The sequence below is a fragment of the Urocampus carinirostris genome, chromosome 12 (genome assembly GCF_059441175.1).
Source record: "Urocampus carinirostris isolate Australia breed hairy pipefish chromosome 12, RoL_Ucar_1.0, whole genome shotgun sequence".
Taxonomy (NCBI): Eukaryota; Metazoa; Chordata; class Actinopteri; order Syngnathiformes; family Syngnathidae; genus Urocampus; species Urocampus carinirostris.
The window spans coordinates 27,103,796-27,128,598 of NC_142360.1; the positions used below are offsets into that span (position 1 = coordinate 27,103,796).

The following is a 24,803-nucleotide window of genomic DNA, read 5'->3' on the forward strand; positions in this document are numbered from 1 at the left end:
GGCCTTGAGCATCTCGCCGGTAATGGCACAGATGCCGGGGGCTTTCTTGGTGTTCAGCTTCTTCAGAGCAGCTCTCACTTCCTCGGGTGTTACGGGGTCTGTGCAGCAGGTGTCGTTAGGAGGTGCTGTGCTCGCAGCCCGTAGGAGGGTGGGATCAGCCGGGATGGTGCTGTGCTGCAAGAGGAGGCTAAAGTGCTCCTTCCAGCGCTCGAGGCAGTTGGCTTCTGTCATGATGAGGTTGCCGTCTGAGTCCTTTACCAGGGCTGTCTTTATGTGTGGGCCGCTACGGGCTTGGCGTAGTAGACTGAATACGCGGCTCATGTTGTTGTTGTTGGCCGCGGACTCAAGCTGTTGGGCTTCTGCCTGCCAAAACCTCTCCCTATCTTCAGCAATGGCCACATTGCGCAGGCGATTCAGTCTCCGATACTCTGTGAGGTCGCCTCGGAGTCGGGCCTCACGCCGCTGGTCTATGATGTTTAGTGTCCTCTCTGATATCCAGGGCTTTCTCGGGGAGGATCGCGGGCGTCCGAGGACATTGTGAGCAGACTGGAGGACACTTTCCTTGAAGGCCGCCCAGTCTGTCAGCTTGTCAGGAGCCAGGGTATCAAGAGAGCGGCGGATGGAGCAACTGAAGTCTCTGGCGATGTTGGGGTCGCTGAGTCGGGAGGAGTCGGGGCGAGGCAGAGTCTTGTGCTGGTTGGCTCGGAGCTTTAGCTTGAGCTGGGCCACCAGCAGACGATGGTCTGTGTTGCCAAGCTGTGCTCCTCTGAACACCCGGCAGTTGGTTACAAACGACTTCCAGCGTCGTGATATCAGGATGTGGTCCAATCCCTTCCTGGTTCTGCCATCTGGGCTGTACCACGTCCAGTGATGGATGCATTTCCGGGGAAACCAGGTGTCAGCAACACAAAGGTTGTTTTGGTGGCAGAGGAGGAGGAGGCGGTTGCCATTGTCGTTTGTTGTGCTGTCAACGAAGGTGGTGCCGACAGGTGAGCCGGGGGACCGATCAATGCTGGATAGAGTGGCGTTGGCATCAGTGAGGATGATGGTGACGTCGTGTGGTGGGGCTTGGTTGACAGCCTGGTGGAGTTGGTCAAAGAACGCGTCCTTCGCATCCTCATCAGCGACATCGGTGGGGGCGTAGGCGACGATCACTGTCATCTTGCCGTGATGGTGGAGGAATCGAGCAGACAGTAGTCTGTCACTTATTGGTGTCCAGCTGATGAGGGACCTCCGGAGGGCTTTTGGAATGGCAAGAGCCACACCGTAAAGGCCGGTCCGACTCTCGGGGCCACTCCAGATGTAGCAATGGTTGCCAGCTGTTGTTTCACCATTGCCTTGCCATCGTACTTCACAGAGCCCTGCCATGGTGATGTTATAGCGACAGAGCTCTCGGGACAGCAGGGTGGCAGCTCCGGGGCGAAGGAGTGTCTGGACATTCCGGGTGGCGACACGGGTCTTATGACGAAGATCGATCCGTACTCGTTGGTCGGGGGCAGGCTGGGGTCCGTTACCGTGTTGGTCAGTCCGGCTTCTTTCTCTGGTCAGTTTCGTAACAAAGTGTGTTTCTCCTGGGTGAGTTGTTAGCCCTCCGCAGGATAGTCGGTTGGTGGGGCTGCCACCTCACAGCGTACCGACACGCTGGGGTCTTTGTTTGTCTGGAACCTACCCCGGAGACCGGCCCGCCATGGGTGACCCTACCAGGAGCAAGCTCCCGACGGTATCGCTCTCCAGGGTCACTGGAACACGCAAGCCCCCTCGCCGCATCAAGGCCAGACCCATCCGAGGGGGGTATTTTCCCTTACAAAATACAAAATAATCTTACACCATATTTTTTATGTTATATTGTACACGTGTTTCGTTATATCATCTCATCTCATTAGCTGTACCGCTTATCCTCATTAGGGTCGCGGGGGTGAAGGAGCCCATCCCAGCAATCAGTGGGCAGGGGACACCCTGAACTGGTTGCCAGCCAATCGCAGGGCACACAGGGACAGACAACTCGCTCGCTCATTCACACCTAGCGACAATTTGGACCGGCCAATCCACCTGAAATGCATGTCTTTGGAATGTGGGAGGAAACCCACGCAAGCACGGGGAGAACATACAAACTCCGCACAGGAAGTCCGGTAGCTGGATTTGAACCCACACAGGAGGTTCCCAAGACCTTAGAACTGTGCCGCACAAGCGCTAGCCACTGCGCCGTTGTGCTGCCCATTGTTTTATCATATATATTGTTAATTAACATTTTGTTGTGAGATACTGAGTTGCTCAACATGAATAAGGTTTATTATAAAAAAAGTTCAAAAATTAAGTAGCTTGGACGTTTATTGTAGAAGGAAAAAAATACATGCAATTATAATGTAGTAGAATAATACATTTTATTTTTCAAATTATGAATTCATTTTCTGCATTAAATTATTGTCGGTAATATACTGATTAAAGGGATAACCAAGAACTTGTGTTTTTTTATTTTCTCCTTTTATACTTCCTTTTTTTCTTAACTTCTTTATACAACAATAATGATTCGTAATATAATGCATCAAAGCAAGTGAGCCGTTTGAGAGCCAGCTCTCTTTAATGAGTTGAGCCGAAAAAGCCGGTTCTCTAAAAAGAGACGGACTTCCTTTCACTACATAACTACCACATGAAATTCCCAGGCAGCAGATGCATGCGCACAGTAGCATCAAACCGCTCGCTTCGTTTGCAACGGAAAAAAACCCGATACCAAGATAGAGGCTACCGCGGCGAACCCGTTTGACTTGATTGATTTGCTGTTTCATCATAGTCGGTGTATACCGAATGGTAACCATAATTGACAAATTTGCGTTTTTCCGTACAGATTTTCTTGTACTTCGTACACGTCTTAAAATGCATAATTGACGGCAGGTATGCATCACTGTTCTGTGAGTTACTGGGGGAAAAGTCATTAGTTCCCGTTACTAGTTACTTCTAGTATACCAATAAAGTAATTAGTAATAGTTACTCACTACTTCTTCCAAAAAGTAACTGATTTAATAACTGAATTATTCTTTATAATAAGTAACATGTTACCAGGGAAAGTAAATATAACCTGTACGTTTTTGCCGTACAAAGTACATTTATTATGCATTTTAAGACGTGTACGAAGTACAAGAAAATCTGTACGGAAAAATGCAAATTTGTCAATTATGGTTACCATTCGGTATACACCGACTATGACGAAATGGCAAATCAATCAAGTCAAACAAGTTCGCCGCGGTAGCCTCTATCTCGGCATGGTTTTTTTCGTTGCAAACGAAGCGAGTGGTTTGATGCTACTGTGCGCATGCATCTGCCGCCTCAGATTTCATGTGGTAGTTATGTGGTGAAAGGAAGTCCGTCTCTTTATAGAGAACCGGCTTTTTCGGCTCAACTCATTAAAGAGAGCCGGCTCTCAAACGGCTCACTTGCTTTGATGCATTATATTACGAATCATTATTGTTCTATAAAGAAGTTAAGAAAAAAAGGAAGTATAAAAGGGGAAAATGAAAAAACACAGGTTTGCGGTTATCCCTTTAATCAGTATATTACCAACACTAATTGAATGCAGAAAATGAATTCATAACTTGAATAAGAAAATGTATTATTCTACTTAATTCTATTTGTATGTATTTTTTCCATCTAGAGTGAACGTCCAAGCTACTTAATTTTTGAACTTTTTTTTATAAAAAACCTCATTCATGTCCAGCAACTCAGTATCTCACAGCAAAATGTTCATTAACAATATATATGATATAACGAAACACATGTAAAATATAACATGTTAAACTACATAAATAAACACGTTTGGAAAAAAAAATATGGTGTAAGATTATTTTAGTTTTTGTAAGGGAAAATACAACATTTTGTAAGGGCACGGGTCAATACATATAGTTCAATCACTGCATAATTTTGCATTGATGGAAGCGTTTTAAAGAAAACGCTGACTTTATTGGCAGTAATAAAATTTCATTGTTAGTGACATGAATGAATTGGATTTTTAAAAAATTGATTTAAAAAAAATCCAATTAACTTGCTTTACAAAAAAAGACATTAAATCAGAACACTTAGTACTGAAATTGCTGTTTGTATTCAGATGTGTGCCCGTCTGATGATAATTCTCCCACCCCTGGTGTAGACAAAGCTTATATACACGATCTATGAGGAATGTGTATTATTTTTGGGTCCAAGCAGCTCCTGTGCTTTTTATTTCCACAAAGGCTACTTTCCATCTCGCTGATCTATTTAACATGACCCGAACATGGGTATAAGTAGGGATTCTTGGAAACGTTTGATAGTATTCCATATCAGATATTTTCTGGAGGGAATTGCAAGAAAGTAGAATAAAGGAATCCAGGTTAACTGAATAGGAGCTGCTTAAATGAGTCCGGCCGGCACATTTTGGCTTAATCGGTTGCACATTTGCTGAGCTAGGATGAAATACCAGGTTTTTGGGATAAATGGGTGTTTATGGCATCTTTAAATAGACCCACAGGATCAAGCTCAGAATCACGGATCGGAAAATAGAAATGTGTGCCGTCGTCTTCTTCAGCCACTGAACAACAGCTTCTTATGGAGTTTTATGAAGTAAGAAAGAAATTTTAAATAAAAAAACGTGACAAGAGCACTGTTATTAAGGAAGAGGAGAAATCCAGGCAGACAACTGCACACTGATTTACTGGAGCTAAATGCTATTTACGATGCAAAAATGTGTTTAGTTGTGCAATGGTACGCCATACGGGAGGCTCGGGTTTGATTCCTAGCCAAAGCAGCAAGAATTAACTTTTGTCCATTCATCCAAAAATTATTTTTATTTTAATCTTATTTTTTTAAGTGTTGCTGTAAATATTTTCAGCCGCAGTATGCAGGGATCAGAATTTTCCGCGGATCCGCGGATTTCCGCTGTTTTTGAACCCCAAAGGCATTCCGACCTTTTCACTTTTTCTCTTGCGTAGCAAACAAATTCAAAATCCGACTGTCTCACTCTTTCCTTTATTGCTCTGGCGCACCCTGGCGGCCGTTAGAAAAATTGGCCGCATTGTCGCACAAGCTGCAGGGACTGAACTGCATTTGAACATATCTTGCAGTATTTACAAAAAAATCAGTTATGTGGGCAAATAATTTTAATCTTCTAAAAATGTTACTTAAATGATAAATATAAGCATGGTTTTGGACAAGTAAATTGCCTAAAACCCAGGTTTGGGGGGGGGGGGGGGGGGCGTTGGGGGGGGGCTCCGCCCTGGTTTATTCCTGGACGCTGGCTATTTCAGCTGAAAATGAAAATCTCCATTCTGATCCCTGAGTATGTCTTCTCTCATTGTAACCAATGTTTAACATGTGGTTATCAAAGATTATGAAGATAATTCTTATCCTTTTAATTTATCTTGTTTTGTTTTTGTTCTGTTTTTTATTGATCCTTCCTAAAGAACAAACTTGTGGCTCTTTGACACGGGGACAGATGGATAGGAGTTGTACCTAAATGCAACATACTGCATTACCTTTGTCAAAAACTTCATTGATACCATCTTTGAGAGTTTTTGCGTCCCTTTTTAGAATGATAAAACAGCAATAATTAACATATACACCATCAGCATAGTAATAAAACATATGATGTGACAGCAATAAATGTACCATATAAATGACTCTATACGTTGACTTGACTATGAAATGAGTGTTGCAATTATAAACAAACATAGATTAATAAAATGACAATACAGTATAGTTTATATGTAAAATTCTATTGCAGGACATTCAAAAAAACGCTACAAAACACATGAATTCTTTATACAATTAACAGTGAAAGTCCCAGATGTATCACTGGGAATATTTTTAGCTTGATAGTTCTCAAGATTCAGCCTAGCTGTTGTTAGGAATTTAATTATTAAAATGTACCGTTAACCAAATTGTTCGAATTAGTTATCTGACTTCATTAACCGAATACAACCTACATTCACCTAACAATGCGCGCTCGTTTCTTGATGGTAAAGATGGACAAGAGACCGGCATTTCCACACGGGGGCAGATTTAATTTCTTAAATAATTTAACTAAGTGAACTCCATCGAATTAGCCGAATTAGTGTCGCTCGAGTCTCTGTCAAGCCTCCTCTCTTGATCTTCTCTCTTCCTTATCTCGGCCCACGTGTTTTTCCGCAAGCTGGTGTGCCAGCTCCTGCCATGGGCGTGCCAGGAAAGCCCCCAAGTGGGCTCCACGGCTCCACCACTTCGCCTCGATGTCTGGAAAAACTCAAAACAACACCGAGCGTTTCTACGTCATCAGGGCCTTGTTCTCCAAACATCGCCTGCCATCCTCCGTCAGAGTCTTGTTATCAAGATTCCCTAGTCAAAACATTTTACATTTGGAACAGCGTGACCAGAAGCCCACTCTGTGAAAATCTTCATTGCACTCAATAAATGTAACTTGTATATAATCCTATAAAATCCTTTATAGTAAATTATATAAAATCCTTCACTGTAGAGAATAAATCACCATAATAACTGAGGCCAGCTATATTTAGCCTGCTTTCATGCAACCGATTTGAGGCTAAATTCAGTCAAGATAATAAACACATCCCGACTTAATCCCTTATCTTGGTTTCGTGCAATACCCCCTTGAAGTTAAGTTTACACATCTAGATATATTTTGAATCAAGCTAGCTGCATTGTATAGGTTAGAGCTCAAGTCACCCAACTGAGGACGACTCCACTGTAAAATGCTCTGATGGGTGTCAAACTTTTGGGTTTTTTTCTATTATTGCCTTTTTGTGTTGTTTTAGTCAAGTGCCTGGCTGCATGACTATGAACACGTCAGGGCTGAAGGCCGGTGACGCGCAGAACGTGAAGGAACTCGACAGCATGAAGGAATCCATCAGCGACATCATCAACCAGCTTCAAGACATCGACCCAGCCAGGCTTTCCTTCTCCCCCTTCCTGGACCTGGACACTCAGATCTGCATGGCGCCTGTGTCAGACAGCCCAGAATCCTCAGTAGAGGAACTTCACTCGTCCTCCCACTCGGTTTCAAGCTCCCGCCGATCCTTGGAGCCTCCTTCGGTGGCTGAGGAGCCCAAAAGTGAGTAATAAATGCTACTTATTTCCTCTTGGATTGTTTTGGGGCAAATGGAGAAAATGAGTTTAAACTTTGATAGACACTCAAAATAAGGAGAGAAGGCATCAATTGATTTTGAACTGCAAGGAGGACAGGGAGAGAATACTTGAGATAAGAAAGCCCAAACAATTTTTTTGGCCTTCCCCGGGGCCCTTTCTTTTTAAAAACTTTCCTAGTTTACAAAAGTACAAAAGGGTGTGGAAATCAGAGGACAGCCACACACTAAAAACCAAAACCCTCTGCTAATGAGAATGCTACTGTGCCCTAGTGTAGTGGAGGTGCAATTGCACTTTATTCTAGCAAAGTAAAAAGAAAAAAAGTTCCCTGATGCCAGATGCGCCCACGCCCCCCTTGACAGAGCTTCAGAACCCCTCCCTTCCCCAGTATTTGAGAACCACTGGCCTATAGTAATGTGTTTGTGGGTGTACAATAGTGTGTGTATGATAATATGTGTACGAGAGTATAGTAGTGTGTATAAGAGAGTAAAGCAGTGTTTGTGCATTGGTATGACTGTGTCTGTATCAGATTTTAATTATGCGTGTGTGATAGTATGTTTTTTGTATGTGAAAGCTAGCAAACCGTATTTACAGTGGAACCTCGGTTCTCGACCATAATCCGTTCCAGAACCCTGTTCGAAAACCGATTTGTTCGATCACCGAAAATCGTTTTCCCCATTAAAAGTAATGTAAAATCGTTTTAATCCGTTCCAACACCCTGAATGTTTACCACGAACGTAAACATGAAGCTAACCCAGGCTAATCGTACGTTCGCGTTAGCGTAATCTTCCGTACGAAAGATTACGCTAACATGAACGTGTAAAAATAAAAAAAAGGATTATGAATAGGATTTCTTACCTTTGTGGTGGACGGTGGGGAGAGAAAAATCCTCAAAAGTTTTTCAACCTCTTCCAAAACTTGCGGCAGTTGCTTGCTTATAGCGCTAACTTCCTTAGCCGCATCACTCGATTTCACAGCCTCCTTATTCTTTACTATCGTACTGATAGTAGATTTAGCCATGCTGTATTCACTAGCAAGATCGGAAATTCGTACACCTCTTTCATATTTAGCTATTATGTCTTTCTTAAAGGCAATAGTTGTACGAACAACTTGTCTTTTTTCACCTGTCCTGCTTGCACCGACCTTCTTCGGAGGCATAATTAGGGGCTAAAACACCCGTACGCCGCTCAGCATCGCACCCTAGCGTACCGGCGTTCAAACTCCGATTTTTTTGACCGAAAAGCGAAGCAAGAATTTCTCGAAACTGAGAGGCGTTCGAAAACCGAGGTTCCACTGTACTTCTCAAACGGCCTCTCAGAGAAAACTCTGTCATGGTCCTGACATTGTAGGCCTCATATACCACATATTAGTCATGATGAAATTATTATAGGATGGAATCAAGGGTGAAGTATCCATATTTGCACTTAACCTTCCAATTTCAGACCTCAATGACACCCCTTAACCTAAAATCAGGGTCATGCCCTATTTAACTGTCTAAAAACAAAACACTAACCGTTGGTGTGACCATTACCAGCTTGTCATTAGAAAAAACACTGTCTATTTAAAGAATTGTAATTGAAAAAAATCCACGTAAACCTGCAATTTCCGTATCTGATCTGGAGCCATGCTTTGTCCAATTCTTGGACAAGGTTGCTGAGGCCCTTCCCAAAAATATTCATACTTCATGGGTCACATCACTGCAATAAAAAATCTGGTTCTGTTGGGAAATAGTCTTCCTCAGGTTAAGTGTAAAAATATATATATTTTCTAATAATTAACCTATTTTCAATACATATATATGATAGTTCGTGTGAAATCAATATTGTTTTTCTTTTTAACGAATTACCTTCAGGAGGCGCTAACTAATACACAGTGTCCTACTCAAATGACGGATTCATTTTTTACTCATTGATTTATTTTAATCTGAATTATTAAATGTTTTTCTTCCAATCTTATTTTGGTATGGAACATTTTTAAAAAATAGGTTTGAGAACAGTGTGATGTTTTATCTGAATTTTTCTTGTGGAAAACCCACTTTGGCCCAACCACACCCAGAACCTATAATTGAGTTTGAGACCCCTGCTGTATGAGCTGTATGTGGTCAACTATCATTCTGATATTCTACTTTATCGTCTGAGACATTAAATAAAAATCGATTTAGCAAACTAACAACTATTGGATATTCCAGTATACATAACTCATTTTTAGTGGTCTTAGAATGGAAATGATGTTGGAGAGCTGATAATTTGCTCTCCTGGCATGAAGATAATGCGCTCTTCAACCGCACCACTGAAACCTCGGTATCTCCAACATGGGGATAAGCGCAGTCTATGTCGAGCGCGTGATGAGTGAAAGCCTCCAGGGAACAGATACGACTGCTTGGTTTTGGACTCTGCCTTAAAAAGAATCCTAAATTCTTAAACAAGCAAAACGTGAGGAAATAGTACATGTTTTTTGCATAAAATCTATATATATTTCATTAGTATATTCCAATAGGTCGGATATCAATAGTTATAATAATTACAATAATCACATATTTTACACACTAATCTTCGTAATACCCATCCCTCAACGTCATAATGCCACTAGTTACCAAACATCACTGCGGCACCAATGATAATAACAACAATAAAAATAAAAATAAAATTGATAATAACAGTTATGATATAATAATAGCAACAATAACAACAAAGTTAACCATAGTTTTAAACGCAGTATTTCCAATCTCACTCATATCCCATTTTCTTCATCCCTGTATTTCGCCAGTAATGGGTTTTTTTGTATTTAAATTTGAACACATGAATAGTTGGACATTGTTTGATCTCATCTTGTAAATTATTCCAAAGTTTGACTCCACACACACAGACACACATACTTTTCCTGGTGGTTCTCACTTTTGGGATTTTGAATTTACTACAGCCCCTCAAGTTATAATTTCCCTCTTTCCGAATGAATAATTTTTGGATGTTTTCTGGTACCATGTTTTTGTTGAGCTTAAATAACAGTTGTGAAGTGAAAACATTTATTAAATCATCCAATTTTAATAATTTGGACTGCATGAATAAAATATGAGTATGATCTCGATATCCTACCCTGTGTATGGTTCTTATTGCACGTTTTTGAAGGATAAAAAGGGGCTGTAGTCAACTTTTGTAATTACTGCCCCAGACTTCTGCACAATAGGTTAAGTATGGCGGAACGAGAGAACAATATAATAAATACAATGCATTTTAGTTTAAAAGGAATTTGGCTTTATTAATTATTGAAATGCTTTTAGATACATTAGTTTGTGTCTGGTGTGTGTTTTCCAACTTAATTTATTTATTGCAATGTTGTATTATTTTTGGGAAATGAAGGTTTTTGTACCACTAGGAGGGTCTAATATCTTTAAAATCTTCCGACAGAATCCGCCTCCTGCCACCAGCGACCCAACAACGGCCTCCGCCGGGAGCATAAGAGAGAAGGCCACAAAGAGAAAGACGCGCCGGATCTGACTCTTTCCACTCCGATAACCACAGAACAGAACCCGGCCACAGAAAACCGCTTCGGTGCCCCGGCCCCCGCTTCTCAGGGAGACGTTCCCAACGGCACAAACGCAACAAAACCGAGTCTGGAATCCACCCGTCCGGACTATACGGCGGACGAGGTTCGACCCTTGTTCGGGGTCCCTACAGACAGTGTGGAATTGACGGTGTGGAACCCGCAGGACTCTCACCAGGAGCCCCCCGAGGAACCCGCCGGGGGTGGATGCTGCTGCCTGTGTCAATGCTGTCGGAGCGGGAGGGTGCCCGCCTTCTTCTCAGCGCTGGCTTCGTTGGTGTGCGCGTCGGCCATTCTCTACGGGCTCTATAACTACGTGCATGTGCAGCCCCCCGACTGCCCTGACACGGCCTGCCGAATTGTCTTCGCCCTCTGCTGTTGCGCGGTGGCGGCGCTCCCCGTCCTGCTCGGTGGGCATCGTTCTCAAAGCGCACACAAAACTAAAAGATTAGAAAGGATTGGGTTTGTCTGGCCGCCTCGTCTTGGAATGTCCTCTTTAATTTGCTGCACTTTCAACCTCAACAACAGAGTTCCGCTCATGCAGCTGCATGGTGGAGACCATTGTTCCCTCGAAGCTGCGGGTGTGCGCGATTGCGCACTGCCCAGAGCTTTTCCGCGCACAAGAAAATTTAGCCAGCTCACAAAAATCAGGGCTCGAAATTTCTAATTAAGAAGCGAATTAGGTCAAAGTTACAGTGCATGGAGGTAAAAATACAAGGGTTCCCCTGACGTTGTGCTCTAAATGCGGTCTTTTGAAGTCAAGGTCAAAGTAGAACGAAGTTGAGTAAAGTCAGTAGAGTTTTTCGAGAACTGGCTTTTTCGGCTCGACTCACTAAAAATAACTGGCTCTTTCGGGTCTAAACGGCTCTCCAGGTTTTTTTAGCTTCTTTAATCCCTACTTGACCAACTATTACGTAAAATTATACACAAAATGACTTAATGGAAGGGGGCGGAATAGAGCAAAAAATAAAAAAATACCAAAATGAAAAAGTAGTGAAAAGCTGAGAAAGAGACAAAAGGAGAGAAAAAAAAGAGCAGGAAAATGTAAGAAAAAAGCCAGAAGGAAAGAAAAAAACAAATAAAGGAAAAAAGGTAATAGAGAAGAAAAAAAAGCGGGGGAAAAAGTAACAGCTAGGAAAAAATAAACACAATGAGATTTTTTTAAAAAGGAATTTTAAAAAAGGGAGAAAAAAACGTGGAACGCTCAGACCCGTAGAAGATTAGAGGGAACATTGGTGGAGACTCTTGAGTACCTTCCCCCTTTGCCCGTATTTGAGCGTTTTATGATTGCTGTACTGCCCCCCAAAATTATTATCACAATGGTAGAACATTTTTATTTATTTTATGCGTATTTGTGTCAGGAATGGAAATCCACAGTGTGTTATATTTGACCACCAGATGGCACTGTTGTCTAATGCGAACGAAAACAGGTGCGGCAGCAAGACGCCAGACTAACATGGCGCCAACCTTAGGTATGGATTCCACTATGTAAAAAAAGGGGCAGGAACCTTTTTGACCCAAAGAGCCATAAGAGCAAAAACTTTATGATTTTTATTTATTTTTTTGAAGAGAGCCATACCATATACTATAAGACAAAATTCAACAAAACTGCCCAACCTGCTCTCTAACTTATTCCTCAAATATATTCATGCTTTGATTAAATCCATGAAATAATAGTAATGCCAGAGCCTGTGTAGAATATCAATATAAATATACCGCTTAAAATTCGTTTAAATCCCCCCAATTAGTGTTGAGGCTCCAGTCGATTGTCATTTTTGTCTTAAATAATGGTTTCAAAACACGGTGCAAGCAAAGTTCTTTCGTAAAAATGTCACAAAATACTGCAAACAAAGATTTTTTTTGGTTTGAACAAATTTATTGACACTAAAAACAGAAAACAATCATGACAATCTCAACAGCAATTAAGCACATTCACAATATTATATTCCAATATTACGTTTTTAACAGCAAACACAAAGTGAGGTTTGAACAAACCTTCTCGAAAATCAAACATATTAACAATTTCATTATATAACATCTTTGTTATTGTCAATAGATCCGTCCAGGCCAAAGACGATTGTCCTCGGTCTGAACAAATCCACTGACACCAACAGCAGCAAAACAGCCATCAAGCATATTCACAATTTTTTTATATTTGACAATATGACGTGACGATATGACGTTTTAACATTTTTTCCTGACATTTCCAACATCAATTAAACAATTTCAGAGTTATCTTCTTTTAACAGTAGTTAACCAGCGTGTAAAAGGCAATACTATTGTGCAAGGGCATAGCTCTGCCATCCCACCCTCCCAAGCAGCATTCTTCCAGTCCTCTGTGTGGGTCCTTTCCCTTCTGCGTGGGTCCTCTCCCTTCTGGGTTCCACAACCCAGGCCGTTGCTGCCGGGACTCCCACAGCGTAGCTCCGGCTCCCCCCTCCGGGTGGGTACAGACGAGTCTTCTTTATGGCTGCGTCCTAGGCCCGCCGCTCGCAGATTGTATGGTATCTGCAGCCATTTGGAGCACAGCCACGGGGGGGATCTGCCTGCACCTCCATACCAGCAGGTTTCTGGAGGTCCAGATGGCGTCCTTGATGGCGGCGAGAGTGAGCCAGTCCCTGGCAAAGTCGTTCCGATGCCTCCTCGACCGACTCACCCCGTAAAGCACGTACTGTGCATCAGGGACCTCTCCTGCTGGCAAGTCCGGGAACTTTCCTAGTTGTTCGGCCATTGTCCACAAGACCTTGGCAGCGCTGCACTCACAAAAAAGGTGCCTCACCGACTCCTGGGCGCCACAGCCAGGTCGAGGGCACGTCGAAGTCGCTGACATTCCTCGGTGGTGCATTACAGCTCTGACTGGGAGAACTTCATGAGCCACCATCCATGACAAGTCTCGTAGTCTGTTTGGGAGGGCAGGATGATTGACGTTGCTCCAAACCGTTTTGTATTCGCCAAACGCAAGCCCCCGCACAGGGCTTACTGTAGCTCGCTCTTGCACAATAGCAATAAGGGCCCTGTGGTTTTGTAAAGTGTGACATTCTTGTGTTTCCAAATCAAACTTCTTCAAAAAATCCCGAATAAAGAGATGTGTTGGTGGCAAGTTAAATGAAACTGGAATCAAACGATTGTTTGGTACAAGCTTTAGCTTCCGCAAATATGAGCCCATCCAAAACCGGGTCATTGCTTGACTTTTCGGGTTGTTGGGTGGGCCCACAGCGTTTTGGAAGTGGAGAGAGACATATTTGCTTCCCAGGAAAAGCTGGAGGTCAGGCACTCCTTTCCCCCCTTTTTCCTTTTTCTTTTTCATTGTATCTCTTTTTATCCTTTCCCACTTTGAGCCCCAGACAAAGCGAAAGATGGCTCGGTCCAGTTGTAACAGCACGTTTCTTTTAGGCATAAAAATTAAACTGATTGACAAAAGCATTGGTTGGATGATCGCTTTGATGATTAGGACCTTCCCCTCTATTGTCAGTTTTCTTAGTGACCAAAAAACAAGTTTTTGCTTAACTTTCCTTGTCACATCATCCCAGTTAGTCTCGCCTCCTCCATCCGCATTGAATTTTATCCCTAGGATTTTCTGGTCTGTCTTTAACACCGTCAGCGGGAGTCCTGCCTTTTCTGTCTCTTTCCACATTCCATAAAACTTCACTTGTGATTTTTCTCTATTTAGCCTTGACCCAGACGCCCTCCCAAACAGGTCAGTCAAGTCAAGGGCTCTTTCAACAGATGCGCGGTCAGTACACAAAATATTAAAATCATCCATGTACAAAACACACTTGGTAATTTGTCCCCCACTTCCTGGGATATTGATGCCTTCGACAAATCTATCTTTTCTTAACATTTGTGCCAAAGGTTCAATGCAAAGAACATAGAGAAGGGGAGACATAGGGCAACCTTGACGTACACCGCAGTTGATCTCGATTGCTTCCGATAAATTCCCGTTAATCATGAATTTGCTGTAGATGTCTCGGTATAGCAGTCCTACCCAATTGATGTATTTTTGGGGAAAACCACATTTTTGCAATACCCTGAAGAGGTATTGGTGCGAGACTCGATCAAAGGCTTTTTCAAAGTCTAGGTTTAGGACCGCTAGTCGCATGTTTCTGTCTCTTGCATAACAAATGGTGTCACGGATCAGCATGAGACTGTCGCTGATCTTCCTTCCCACAATGGCACAGGTTTGGTCTGGATCAACCAAGTCTCCCAAGACAAACGACATTCGTGTTGCTAGAAGCTTGCTGAAAATTTTACAGTCCACGTTTAAAAGCGTTATGGGTCGCCAGTTTTTTAAGTCAATTTTGTCTCCTTTTTTGTGCAATAGAGTAACTATCCCGATTCTGAAACTGTCTGGCATATGGTCTCGACTGGAAAATTCGTTAAAAACAGTTAACAGATCTGGTGCTAAAATATCCCAAAAAGTCCGGTAAAATTCGAGGTTGAGTCCGTCCTCCCCGGGTGATTTGCCTTTTTTCATAGTCTTTATGCAATCATTCAGTTGGTCTTGGGTAAAGTCCGATGTTAAAAAGGGGTCTTGACGCACTGATCTTGAAATATGATCTAATACATGCCCCATTTCATTCTCATATGTTTCTTTCTTTTCAAATAATTTTTTGTAGTAGTCTTCGACCAATCTGGTTATTTCACTACTTTCCTTTGTTATTTGCCCGTTTTCGTTTTGAAGTTTAAAAATCCCCTCATTTTTGCCCATAATTTTTTTTAAAAAGTAGCGTGTACATTTTTCCCCTTCTTCTATTTCTCTTTCTCTGCTTCTTATTATGATGCCTTTGCTCTTTATTTCCGCCAAAGCGTTTAGTTCTTGTTTGGTCTCTTTGATTTCATCATTAAAGTCCATCCCCTTTTCTGTTAGGATGAAATAGCGTTGGAGTCTTCTTTGTAGTCCCGCAAACAAAGATACCAACGTGTTTACCTTACGTGCAGACAGCGCTGGTTGAGAAGAAGGAGTGTGTGGGCCCTTTATATAGCTCTGCCCATTGCTACCGCTCACCCAATCGAATCGCTCTAGCTTTACCTAAGCTTCTGGGTGTTTTAGAGTTTGTTCTGTGGTTTTTTTATCATAAAGTGTCACAACAATGAATATAGATTGTTTAATGAGCTTCAATATAAAGGATTATGTAGTGATTCACAGCCAAAACGGGGTCTGTTGGTGTGACCCCTTGACTGTAAACTGTAGTTAAAATTGTACATATTCTATTCATACTTCGGTTTGGCTGTCTTGACTCTGTACGTACGACAACTTGCTGAAACACTAATATTCCAAAAAAAATTTGGGTATAATTTTTCTCTGAGTACTCATAAAAAGAGCCATAGGTCCCTAACTCCTGATGGAAAGAAATACAAATTTCTCGACCTATGATTTTTTCTTAAAATTAAGATCGGTATGATAGTTAATGTATGTTTGCGTAGTATTCAAATCTCATCTCATCTCATCTCATCAGCTGCACCGCTTATCCTCAGTAAGGTCGCGGGGGTGCTGGAGCCCATCCCAGCAATCATCGGGCAGTGAGCAGGGGACACCCTGAACTGGTTGTATTAATTATTTTGAATGAACGTTTTTGTACCACTAGGAGGTTCTAAATATTACACATTGTCCCTCTAAAGATATCTTTAAGCGAGCCTTTTTTTTTGATTGGCGGGTCGCATTGGGGTAAAAACAATGGAAGGAGGAAAAAACTAATTCGATTTTAATATAATTTAGATGTATCCTATTTTGTCATATTGACGCTGCTATATCAGACACATTTAATTTTTGCCTTTTTTGTTAGAAATTCCAATAATTGACAAAAAAAATGACGATAAAACCTTTTAGAATAGCAGCGATGAATAAACCTGCAGAAATCAACATGTACATTATATTTTTATTTTGGATCTATAAATAAACCAATTTTTCAAATTGGTTAAAACACTCAGAATTAAAGAAAATAAATGATATGCCTTTTTTAAGCACTAAAATAATAATGTGCATTGAAGAACTCTAAATGCAATCCAGCTAGCACAGAAGTGTTTGTTTTTTTAAATATGTTGAACAATGAGGACACTGGGGACAAGCGTTGCACCAAATCAACTTTTTTTTATTAGTAATACTTTTTAAAACTTCTCTACACATCCTTAGATGTGTGTAATATAATGACATCATCATTATATTTTAAAGATTTGGTGGGCCAGATTAAAAATCTCTGTAAAAAGTCGATCAGGGATAAGAGCCACAACCGTCCATTTCATTTTAGGCGCCCAGAAATGTACGGCTACAGACTGAAGTGCATTCTGTCAGTCCCGGCTGGCAGCAATTTGGGATGGTGGGATAATGGATCGTGTCAGCTCTAGCACAGTTAAGGAAAATGAGTGCTGTCCACAAGAGTGCAGTTCAGTGGAGGCGAAAATAAAGGCAAAAAACATGCCGCTGTATCGATCCCTGCTTGCAGCAATATGCGATTGGGGATAGTGGATTGCAGCCACGCTAATGCCATTCATTTTGGTGAGCAGAAGGGGAAAAAAGCCACCAGGCCCAAGCTCTGCCGGGTCTAGCTCACAGCAAACGGCAACTGGGAGGATGATGGATTGCGGCTGTATTGTGTAGTCCATTTTAGGTGGAAATAACGAGAAAAAAGAGCCCCCATGCACAATACAAATTTGCTCATAGCACCAACTATCAGCAATAGTCGACTGGGAATATTGGGTCGCAGCCACACTCTGCAGTTTATTTTCGGCGGGCCACAATGCCACGCTTTAGCTGCCCAAACCAAAAGAAAAATATGCTCTGCTAGCTCCTAATCTGAGAAATAGTTCACTGGGGATGGAACGGCATGCCTCCTGACAAAAGCGCCTTCTGCAGGTCCCCTCTTGCCGCAATATGGGATTGGGGATAATGGATCGCAGCCATGCGAGTGCATTTCACTTTTTGGTGGATGGAACTACATAAGAGCTGCCAGGCATGAAGAAAGTGCACTATTCCAGCCCACGCTTGCAGCAATAGTCGACCTGGAATAATAGATTGCAGCTGCACGGGTGCAGTTTATTTTATACAGAAAGAACTGAAAAAGAGCTGCCATGTACGACACAAACTTGCTCTCCAGTCCCCGCTCTCAGCAATAGTTTATTGGGGATAGTGTTGGTGGCCACACAGTGTAATTCATTTAAGAGAGCCAAAATGGCACGCTTCAGCGGCCTGATTTAAGAAAAAATACTCTTGACTTCCCCTAATCTCAGCAATAGTCAATCGCGGATAATGGATCGTGGTCACAACGTTGCATTTCATCTTAGACGGGCCAGAACTTCTGGTTCCCACTCGCAGAAATATGGGATTTTGGATAATTTGTTGTGTCCCCACTAGTGTAGTTTGAGATAATGGATTATGTCCGCACTAGTGCAGTTGATTGTAGGCAAAAATATTGGTAAAAATAAACTCTAGTTTGAGATAATGGATTACGTCCCCACTAGTACAGTTGATTGTAGGCAAAAAATATTCTAAAAAATAAACTCTACGCCCAGCAAGAAATGTGCAGCAAAATGTGATTGTGGATTATGGATCATTCCTGTGTGAGTGCAGTTCACTTTCTGCTGGATGAGACAGGAAAAAGCCGCCAGGCCTGACATAAATGCGCTATGTCAGCCCTTGCTTGCAGCGATAGGCTACCGGTGATGATGGAATGAGTGAATGAATGAATGATGGATCGTGTACACACTAGTGTAGTTCATCTTGGAAAAAAATCAGTGCAACAAACAGCCACTGCGCCCAACAAACAAGCGCTCTGCCGATTCCCGCTCTTTCACTCTCTGTTTTCATCTCATTCCATCTTTCTCTTTCCTTCTCTATTTATCTTTCTTTATCTTTCTTTCTCTCTTTTTCTTTCACTCTTTTTCTTTCACTTTTCCTCTTTTTTATCGCTCTCTTAAGTTTTTCTGCCCTTTTCCCTTTCTTTCTAACTCTTTCTTTCTTACTCTGTACAGTATCTCTCTTTTTTGCTTTTTCTGTTTCCTTCCCTATTTAGTTCTTTGTATTACTTTCTTTCTTTTTTTATTTCTTTCTTACTGTCTTCATCTCTCTTTTGCTCTCATTCTCTTATTTTCTATTTATTTATTTTTCTCCCTTTCTCTCCTCTCTTTTTTCACACTCTCATCCTCTCTGTCTTCTCTGTTCTCTCTCTCTCTTCTCTTTACTCTGCTAGTCCGGCCACCACGACCATGTGTCCCCTGAGCTCAAATAAGTCAGACACCCCTTGATTACGATATTGAGTTCCCAGTGGCTGAAATTGCAATAAAGAATATGGTCAGGACAAAAGGTTCTTGTTGACCTCTATGTGCACTGTGTGTTTGTTGTGTTTATTTTCCTCTCTTGATATTTTTTCGAGCACTTTGTTGTGGGCTGCAGCTGACATGATTGTTCTGTGCCCCCTCCTCTCCAGCGATGCTGCTCGGCACATTGTGTCGCTTCTGCAGTGCCTCGCTCAGCTTGCACGAGATACCTCCCTCAAGGCACACAATACAGGAGCTGTTCGTCACTGCATCCCTGCAGTTGTTATTCCTCTACGTCCTCAATCTGGTCATCATGGCGGTTTATATTCCTCAACAGCAGCTCAAGGTGGTGCCAATGCTGGTCGCCATGTTTATTCTGGGAAGGTAAGGGACTTAGTAACAAACCAGCATAAATACCGGGTTTGGCATTGCTGGGCATTCTACTTGAGCAAGGTTGTTGGGGCTGTGGTTTGTTCCAAAGAGCAGCATGCAGCTCCAGAGCTGCTTGTACACAAAAGTCAAGTCATGTTTATTTGTGACGCCCTTGATCTCAAGGAGTCTCAAAGGGCTGCACAGACCCCAGATTATTGCGAACGACTGTACAGCAGATGTCTATTGATTTTGCTGGTATTCATTGGGGGTCCCTTGACATAAAACCTAGCTAAAGACATTCACTGAGGCCTAAAGTACTACTGTGTCAAATAACCTAAATCTGGGGTCTCAAACTCAATTGAGTTGGAGGCCAGTGAAGCTAGAATCCGGGAAATGTTGGGCCAAATGGGCTTTCCCACAAAAACAGTGCTAATAAAAACATTCCGCTGTTCTTAAAGGGACAGTGTTTTATATTTATCTACTAGATGTCGCTGTCATGTGTAGTGCAACCAAAAATGAGTCCAGGGAAGACTACAAACTATGGTGAGCAAAAAGCACCCATGTTCTTCCCATTTTTACCCAGCCTTTCTCAAAGAAAGACAAAAAGAAGGGAAAATTTATTTTTAAAAATAAGAACAACTAGGGAAGACAAAATAAGGAAAAGAGGGGGAAGGAAAACAGGAATAAGAATAAAAGTAGGGAGAAAGAAAGCTAAAAAATGAAAAGGGAGAAAAAGAAGCGGAAAGAAAAAATGAAGTAATTAAAGAGAGAAAATGCATAAACGGGAAAAAAAGTTTTTTCTCTTTTTCATTTTTCTTTTCCTTTTTTTCTAGTGTTTTACTTTTTGTGTTATTTCTTTTACTTTTCTTTGTTTGTCCTTTTTTCTTTTCTATTTTACTATTGTATCTCTTTTCAAAAGTAAGAAGGTGCGTTTTGGTCACTTTGAATCTCTCTATTTAGTCTTCTTCCGTCGTGCTTTTAGCTCTCGTTTTTGGTGGCATGACAAAATACAGCGACAATTAGTGGGAAAATATTACACACTGTCCTTTTAACTTTCATATTCATATTAAGGTGGGCGTCTCAAACTATCATCCAGGGGGTCTCAATTGGTCCCAAAGCCCTGGTGTAAAAAGATAAAATAAAGAATATGTAAAAATCAGCCTGCGTGTATTAAAGCCCGACCAAACAAACTCACTTGATTTGAGGGACCGAGCCCGATGCAAACCCGAATTTTCACATTTTATTTGTGAGCAGGAGGGAAAAGGCGGGGTGTTTTTGACCGAATCCCCCTAAACTCCAATGCCCAACATTTTTTCTTGAATAAAACAAAAAAATTAGTTATATAAACCATTGTAGAAAATCCAAGTATTGAGAAGTCAAATGAGAAACAACTTCAACCCTGAATGAATATAACCATTACCATAGTTTACATTTTATACTTCCATGATGACGTCACTGATTGAACTTCCTCGGAGAAGTTATGTCAGCGATTGTATTTAATTGTTTATTTTCTTTATACTCTAAGAGGGTAATTCTCTATTTAGCTGACAAATGTTGTTTATGATGTGCACGCAGTGGACCAGAGTTATTCTATTTTCAACTCAAAAAGAACCACAGTTGCAATGTCATCAAAAACGCCAAACCCTGAAAATGGCTACAAATCAGTATGTGCCCAACAAAAGTGGTAGCTTGACCGTTTTGGGCATGAATATCCTGCATGGGATGGATACAATTCGGGCGAAAGGGCTATTTTGTTAGCAATAGTATGTTTTTACGTAGATCTATTGTATTTATTTTTGAGAACCTATTTAGTACTGTATTTTATATATTATAAGGCGCACCCAATTATAAGTCGCACCCTCCAAAAATCGCCTTTTGTCATATGTTTTTCATGCATAAATATTGGATTACTGTAAGACAGGGGTGTCAAACTCATTTTAACTCGGGGGCCACATGATCGAACAAACATTCTGTCAGGGGCCGGACTAGTAGACTAGAGAGAATGAAAAAGAGAAAAAAATAAGAGATAGAGAGGGAGAGAAAAGTAGAGAGGATGGGACAAAGAAAGAGAGAGGGAGCAAGAGAGTGAGAGAAAGAGAGCGAGATCATGAGAAAGAAAAAAGATAAAAAGAGAATTAATGAGAGAGGGGGGGAGAAAGAAATAGAAAAAGAAAAGAGCAGGAGAGAAAGAGAGAAGGCGAAAAAGCGAGAAGGAGAAAGCAAGAGAGAGAGACAGAAAGAGAGAAAATAGAGAGAAAAGGAAAAAATAAGAAAACAGAGAGAGTGAAAGAGAGGGATAGAGAGTGAGAAAAAAAGGGAGGAAGAAAGGGAGAGGGAGAGAAGGAGAGAGAAAAAGAAATACTAGTACATCGTTTGTGAGAGGCCCCTGGCCTTGGCAACATCAAATAGACATATTTTCAACCTGCAGTTCGTTTTTCTATTGCGCTTCTCCGAGCCTTGTCTCGTGGGCCAGATTCAATCCCTTAGCGGGCCTGATCCGTCCCGTGGGCCACCTATTCCACTTTTGAGGATATTTCTTTTTAATGTTTGACTGCTCTTGAATCTCGGCGGCACGTCGGCTGTGCGGAGTTTGCATGTTCTTCCCGTGCTTGCGTGGGTTTCCTCCCAGATTCCAAAAACATGCATGTCAGGTTAAGTGGCCGGTCCAAATTGTCCCTAGGTGTGAATGTGCGGGCGAATTGTCTGTCCCTATGTGTCCTGTGATTGGCTGGCAACCGGTTCAGGGTGTCCCCTGCCCACTGCCCGAAGATAGCTGGGGTGGGCTCTAGCACCACCGCGACCCTACTGAGGATAAGTGGTGCAACTAATGGATGAATGGATGCTCTTGAATCCCTGTTTTCTTTGTGGTGGGTTGATCATTTTGACGTGGTCGGGTGCTGAAAAAGTATGAGCACAGTGCAGTAATCCCTCATTATAACACAAGTTTCATAGAAATCCATTTTTTGTGTAGTCACTCATCGGTTGATTTTCTTCTTTCCCTTTCCAACAGGCTATTTTATTGGGCCTGCCTGAATTTGTGCAGCTCCTGGCGAGGCTTTGGCTCGGGCCTGACCATCTTCCCTCTCATGGCCTTGGTGGCTTACAACATGTTCCTCCTTTACAACCTTTACCTCAGAGCGCCGCTGCTTCACTCCCGAGACGTCTTTTTCAATCCCTCCTCGTCGCAAAGCCCGAACGCCGTTTCCACAGACTTCCCCATTGCTCAGTGAGGACGTGTGTGCTCTCTTCATGCAGGAGGAAACCTCTTTAAAAATAAGTCATTCCTGTGGTTTGTAGTCTGGAAAAATTGCCACGATAACTCTGGAGGCCTTGATGGATACACTTACTCCTCCAGAAGTGGACGTTTTAAAGAGATACACAAATTCTAAAAGATACACAATGTGAGAAAATAGTAAATATGTTTTTTGTTGTTGCATATTTTAACCTGTACAGACGCTCCCCTACTTACGACCATTCGAAGTACGCAAAAGAGTAGATACGTACATTTTTTCGGGATGTTGAAAAATATCCGGACATTGCTGTTAGTTAGATTTTCGATTTTGTGCACCTTATACCAAGTACAGGACAGTACTGTTGTGCTTCTTTCCGCCACTACCGGCGTGTGGCGCTGAGAGAGGTCACCCAGCATCCACCCCGAAGAATAAAATCCGCTTCCTCTTCCTAGTTCGTGTGTAAACATACTGTACTGTATCTGCAGTGCGCTAAGAACTTTGACATTGTTATTGTGTAATATCTCATGCATCCATTCAATATGGTTGGTGTAAAGTGTAGAGAAGAGGCGAGCTGTTTCTTTTAAAATGAAATTGGAATAAGAAAGCTTGATGCGGTTGAGGAAACTGTTGAATCGCTTTTTTCCGCCACTCTCTACCACGGTGGAGGAAGTTGCCTAACTCTTGAAGCTCATCTTCCAAAAGTAAGTCAAACCTCCCTTTATTTATCTTTATAGAGCAGAATATTTTATGAAATGTTCATATTTTAGTACAAAACAGTACAGGTTACTTATACAAGCCTTAAACACACTTACATAAACTTTAAACATACATTCCATACAAAATATAGCACTGAAGCAACTTACGAACAAATTCAACTTACGAACGATCGCCCGAAACTTATCTCGTTTGTAAATAGGGCAGCGTCTGTATATTCCAAATAATTTCCGAGACAATGCATTTTGAAGACGGCCTGTCCCGTCTTTGACTTCCCTAGCTGGTACGTCATCAGGGTAATACCAGCCCAATCGCAAGCCGGTCTCCATATTGGTTTACGTCAGGGGTCTCAGACCTTTTTCAATCGTTGAGTTAACTTTTTGTTACCAATTAGCACAAAAGGCACCCAGTTCTAAAATAGCAACTTAGCTTGCTAAATAGCTAAATGTAGATTAATAGTTAGCTAGAAATGTAAACAGGTAAAAACTAAAAGGGAGCTTTACAGCTAGCTAAGACAGTAAAACGCCAACATGGGCAGATAGAAAACAGAAGACTAGATGGCCAACTAAAAAGGAGGCCAAAATTTAGCTTGATTAAAAAGGTTGAATGTTAGCTGGATAGCATGCAGAAATGTAAAAAGCTAGCTAGATAGCTTGCTAACTAGCTAAAAAGGTAGAAAGCTAGCTCGCTACAAAGCTGAAAAGGTAGCCGATAGCTATCTACAAAAACTGCACATTGTTCGCTCATTTGCTTTAAAAACCCATAAGTTGGAATTTAATTTGTTGTATTTCCTGTAAAATAAATCAATAGAAATATGAATAAATAAATGTGTTAAACACATGAATAGATTCCCATTCTATTCTCTTAAAATAATTATCAATACTTCATTACAAATTATAATGTTATTGCTATGTTATTACCAGGGTAAGATAGTCAACCAATTAAAAAAATGATTTTACTATAAAATCACAATGTCCCACCACTGGTGAGATATTATCAGAAAGGGTCCGCGCCAACTCAACTTTCCTCAGCGGCACCCAGGTGCCCGTGGGCAGCACGTTGGAGACCCCTGGTATACGTGGTAATTAGTCGAATACGTTTCTATTGTTTTAAGGCAAGTCCGGGTTGTTTTTTGTAGAGAATGCCTTGGCCTTGTGACACAGGTGGGCGCAGCAATGGTATAACAAATGGCAAGCAGCCAAAATGGGGCAAACTGGCAAAAATAACAAAGAGCTAACAGGGGCTAAACCATCCCGGACACAGCAGGCTAGCTGGCTGCTAAAAAGGGTTAACCGGGACCGATTGGCAGAAAAAAATGGGAAGCTGACCGACCGAAAACATGCAGTAAGCAGCCAGGCTACCCGGGAACCTGACCCAGCAGAAGAGAGTCACAGCTCTGTTGCTACCAATGCAAATTCTTTTTCATTACATTATCATTATAAAAACTAGTTTTCTAAGCACAACATTGGAAACATTTTTTGCCTATTTATGCTTTCATATTTTTCTCTCTTTAAAAGACCTTATCACATGTTTTACCAGGGAGTGCAATGTCTAATCTTGATGCATAAAATGTTTCACAATGCTAAAAGCAAT

General features: G+C 41.7%; 1 protein-coding gene across 2 annotated transcripts in view; it reads left to right on the forward strand.

Annotated features, from left to right (window-relative positions):
* LOC148355374 (uncharacterized) overlaps positions 1 to 24,583 on the forward strand; it is a 28,535-nt gene extending 3,952 nt beyond the window's left edge. For both annotated transcript variants that reach the window (XM_088349716.1, XM_088349715.1), the window contains exons 2-5: positions 6,774 to 7,069; positions 10,506 to 11,051; positions 19,062 to 19,275; positions 22,274 to 24,583. In XM_088349716.1, coding sequence (XP_088205842.1) covers positions 6,790 to 7,069; positions 10,506 to 11,051; positions 19,062 to 19,275; positions 22,274 to 22,493 — 1,260 coding nt within the window. In that variant the 5' untranslated portion in view covers positions 6,774 to 6,789 and the 3' untranslated portion in view covers positions 22,494 to 24,583. The remainder of the gene's footprint in view (positions 1 to 6,773; positions 7,070 to 10,505; positions 11,052 to 19,061; positions 19,276 to 22,273) is intronic.
* The last annotated feature ends 220 nt before the right edge of the window (positions 24,584 to 24,803 follow it).